This window comes from Phoxinus phoxinus (genome assembly GCF_949152265.1).
Source record: "Phoxinus phoxinus genome assembly, chromosome: 8".
NCBI lineage: Eukaryota > Metazoa > Chordata > Actinopteri > Cypriniformes > Leuciscidae > Phoxinus > Phoxinus phoxinus.
Window position 1 is genome coordinate 18,574,019 of NC_136883.1, and position 4,756 is coordinate 18,578,774.

At 38.2% G+C, this 4,756-nt stretch overlaps 1 protein-coding gene across 1 annotated transcript; it reads left to right on the top strand.

Annotated features, from left to right (window-relative positions):
* Positions 1 to 1,003: 1,003 nt before the first annotated feature.
* LOC307002762 (extracellular calcium-sensing receptor-like) lies at positions 1,004 to 4,309 on the top strand (the record flags this gene model as incomplete). The annotated part of the gene is made up of 6 exons (XM_079620674.1): positions 1,004 to 1,203; positions 1,373 to 1,658; positions 1,764 to 2,564; positions 2,641 to 2,868; positions 2,967 to 3,090; positions 3,174 to 4,309. The coding sequence occupies 6 exons, from the start codon at positions 1,004 to 1,006 to the stop codon at positions 4,073 to 4,075; spliced, it is 2,541 nt and encodes an 846-aa protein (XP_079476800.1). The 3' UTR covers positions 4,076 to 4,309.
* Positions 4,310 to 4,756: the final 447 nt, after the last annotated feature.

The following is a 4,756-nucleotide window of genomic DNA, read 5'->3' on the forward strand; positions in this document are numbered from 1 at the left end:
TAATCTAGCTTTGAACTGACTGTGTCTGCTTCTCAGACAATGGTAGGAAGACTGTTCCAAAGTTTTGGTGCTAAAGGGGAAAAGGATCTACCGCCAGCAGTCAATTTTGATATTCTTTTTCTAAAAAGGAACACAGTTGTGAGGATACTGCTTTTTGTAGTATTTTTGAGGGAAAAGGCAGATTCGAGATCAGCCTGTAATTGACTAATTATGTAGGGTCAAGTTGCGTTTTTTTAACAAGCGGTTTAATCATAACCATCTTAAAGGTTTTTGGTACGCATCCTAGAGACAAAGACAAATTAATGATATTTATCTCTTTCAGTAGCTTAGTCGGTATAGGGTCTAACATACATGTTTTTGATTTAGATTAATTAATGAGTTTGCAAAATTCTTCCTCTCCCATAGCAATAAATTAATTTAATTTTTCGAAGAGAGAGAAAAGAAAAAAGACTGCTCGCACTGCCGTACTGTAACGCCCGCACCGGGATGGAGAGGTCCAAAGAAGAGGCTTGTAGAAGTCAAACTCTTGCAGATGAAGCATTTAAGTGCTTGGCTCCGAAGCAAAAAGCTAAAAAGCAATCGAACCAGCTGCTCATTTATAGGCTGCGCAGCTGATGCAAATGATTGCATGACAATGTGTATTGACTTGTTTTAAGTTTCACTCTAAGTAGATTGGCCTCTCTAGCGAGATTCCTATTCGTCGTATTTGACGTGGCGTCAACTCCCGACCGAAGAGGAACTAAATTAATACAGAACATAGCATGTTACATTTACCTGTTTATTTTCTATTTAAGTTAATTTTACATGCCATTAGTGTATTTTCCATATCAGTGTAATGCGAATAATATTTACACAATTGTTTTCTCATTGGCTAAAGTAAGTTAAAGACCGAAAATATGCAATTCAGTAAGCAACACCCACAACATGGTATTCAGTGGATGGAGACCCAACAGCTGTTATATAAGACAGAACCAGAGGATTAGCTGTCTGTTAAGGGTTTAGAATGGGGTTCTTACACACATGGCTTCTGTTCACACTAGTGAGAGCAGCTGACCCTCCATGTAAGTTATGGGAGACTTCTGACATTCCTCAGCTTAGAAAGGATGGGGATGTGACAATTGGAGGCATCTTTTCCTTCCACAACAGCTGGGAGGAAATTATGCCCACATTCACATCAAAACCAGAGCGGCCCAAATGCAAGAGGTGAGTGGATAAGGACACATTTTGACAGATGTTAAAAAAGTACAATTAATGAATGCAGTGTGCTTGTATATGTGTGCCTGTCTTAACATGTCTGCTTGTATAGGTATGTATATACTTATACCGGTCTTAACCTTGTGTATTTTAATTTTCATTGTCATTCTTTCTGTAGTTTGAGCCTCAGAGAATTTCAAAATGCACAGACAATGGTATTTGCCATTGAAGAAATCAACAACAGAGCTGATATTCTTCCTGGTGTTAGTTTGGGTTACAAAATTTACGATTCATGTGGCTCAATAGAAATGGCTCTCAGAGCTTCCCTGTCATTAGTTAATGGCGAAAATGCCTCTCTGTTGTCCTGTCAAAGACCTAACACAGTCCAAGCTATCATTGCAGAAACCTCCTCTACACCAACTATTGCCATCTCTTCCACTGTCGGACCTCTGCATTTACCTGTGGTAAGTTGCCATATCTTCATTATGACTGTTTAAAGCTTTAACAAAACAAATCCTACTAATAAATCACACATTCTATTTTGTTAAAAAAAAAAAAAAAACCTGCAGATTAGTCATTTTGCAACGTGCGCCTGTCTTAGTGACAGAAAGAAACACCCTTCCTTCTTCAGGACTATTCCTAGTGATTATTTCCAGAGCCGAGCACTGGCCAAACTGATCAAGTATTTTGGCTGGACTTGGGTGGGGGCTCTTTGCAGTGATAATGACTATGGAAACAATGGCATGAATACTTTTATCAAAGCAGCCACAGAATTGGGAGTCTGTGTGGAATTTTCAGAAGCATTCTTCAGGACTGATACCAGGGAGGAAATTTTGAGGATTGTGGACATTGTGAAGAAATCAAGCTCTAAAGTGATTGTTGCCTTTGTATCCTACTCAGATATGGAAGTTCTTCTAGGAGAAATAGCTCAGCAGAATATTACTGGTCTACAGTGGATTGGTAGTGAATCATGGATCTCTGATATGAACATTGCTACTAGTAAATGGCAACACATTCTTAGAGGGTCCATGGGCTTTGCAATCCCAAAAGCTGAAATAAGAGGCCTAAGGGAATTTTTGACTAAACTTAACCAATCTTCCAGACCAGATCTGTATAAAGAGTTTTGGGAAACAGTATTCCATTGTAAACTTCCCTCACAACAAACTGTTGGAAGCAGAAGCATGTGCACAGGCAATGAAAGTTTGGACAATGTGCAGAACCAGTACACAGATGTTACAGAATTACAAATTGCCAATAATGTTTACAAGGCTGTGTATGCTGTCGCTCATGCTCTGAACATCATAATCAGTTGTTCAAAATTAGACACAAACCCATGCAAATGCCTGGAGAAAGTCAACAATACATGGCAGGTAGCATGAGTTGCATGGAAACGTTCATGTCAATTTCACTCATTTATTTACTGAAGTAAATTTTTTGCTTTTACAGGTACTTAATGCCTTGAGGGACGTGAGCTTCTACACCAAAACCGGTGAAAATGTGTTCTTTGATAAAAATGGAGATCCGGCAGCAAGATATGATCTCTTGAACTGGCAGCAGGGGGAGGATGGAACAACAGAGTTTGTTAAAGTGGGTTTCTATGATGCCTCTTTAAAACAAGGATTTCAGCTTTCATTTAACAACATCAGTATAGTGTGGGCCAAAAATCAACACCAGGTAATTTTTATGAGCAGGCCTATAGACTTGAAATACACCTTACATTGCTGTAAACAAGACACAAGTTTTGTTGTGGTACAAATTGTCATGTTTTACAGGTTCCTGTATCTGTGTGCAGTGAGAGTTGTCCCATGGGCACTAGGAAGGCTGCGAACAAAGGAAGACATGTCTGCTGTTATGATTGTATTCAGTGTGCAGATGGTCAAATAAGTAACGAGACAGGTAGGGACAAGATTAAAAATGCACAACAACAAGCAGTAGTGTACAATCTAAAATCATTTTTTATATTCAAACTTCTTCCTCAGATTCAGTGATGTGTCTCAAGTGTCCTGCTGAATTTTGGTCAAACAAATGGAGAGATGCTTGTGTCCCGAAACTTGTGGAATTCTTATCATTTGAAGATGTGATGGGAATTATTCTAGTAGTGTTTTCTTTACTGGGTGTTTCCTTTACATTAGGTATTGCTGTAGTTTTCTTTGTACACAAGGACACACCACTAGTAAAAGCCAACAACTCAGAGCTGAGCTTCCTGCTGCTCTTCTCATTGACTCTGTGTTTCCTCTGTTCACTTACTTTCATTGGTCGGCCCACTGAGTGGTCCTGTATGTTGCGTCACACAGCATTTGGGATCACTTTTGTCATTTGTATCTCTTGTGTTCTGGGCAAAACAATCGTTGTGTTAATGGCCTTTAGGGCTACACTTCCAGGAAGTAATGTCATGAGATGGTTTGGACCCTTGCAGCAAAGACTCAGTGTCATTACCTTCACTCTATTACAGATTGTAATTTGTGTGCTTTGGTTAACAATATCCCCTCCTTTCCCATATATGAACATGAATTATTACCAAGAGAAAATAATTCTAGAATGCAATTTAGGTTCTGATTTTGGTTTCTGGGCTGTGCTAGGTTATATTGGCCTACTGGCTGTCTTGTGCTTCATTCTGGCTTTTCTGGCTCGTAAATTGCCAGATAACTTCAATGAAGCCAAATTCATCACATTCAGTATGATCATATTCTGTGCTGTCTGGCTCACATTTATCCCAGCTTATGTCAGTTCTCCTGGGAAATTTACTGTAGCTGTGGAAATATTTGCTATTTTAGCTTCAAGTTTTGGTTTGCTGTTTTGCATATTTGCTCCAAAATGTTACATTATTTTACTCAAGCCAGAGCAAAACACAAAGAAACACATGATGATAAATCATAAATAAATAAATATTCATGATTTATTAACATGAGAAAATTCATAAACATGGGAATGATCATGTAAATTTGAATGAGGCAAATTTATCTCAGAAAGGTTTGCTCATGATTGTAGCCTCTACATTTATTAAATTAGTTATTATTAATTCAGAATAGTATATATTTTACTGAAAAGACATTGGAATATATATTAAACATGCTTAACTAAATATATTATGAATAATTGTGAATGTTAGCTTACCTACTACTTACAAATGCCGCCTTACACCTTATGTCGCCTTAGTGTTTATCTTTTGTATTTAATCCTGATATGACGTGACATGAAGTCATGTACTAATTAAATATGTGTCCACGTTGTACCATGCAACTGAATACTGTATATACTGTATATTTACTGTATATTCAACATACTGTAAATAATGTCTAATTTATACAGTATAAACATTTAATAATCAGGGCCGGATTATCCATAGACGGGATTGGGCGAGTGCCCTGGGTCACCAGCCAATAGGGGGGCATCCAGGGCCCGATTATCCAATGGACATTATGGGGCCCAAGCGAGTGGAAGATAAAAATCCTTCTTTTTTTTTACATTTCCCATAACGGAGTGTATATTTGCACTAACTGTCTGTCTTTATGGCAAAAAGACGCCCACCACTGAATATCTACAATGGCATAGGTCGTAGGGC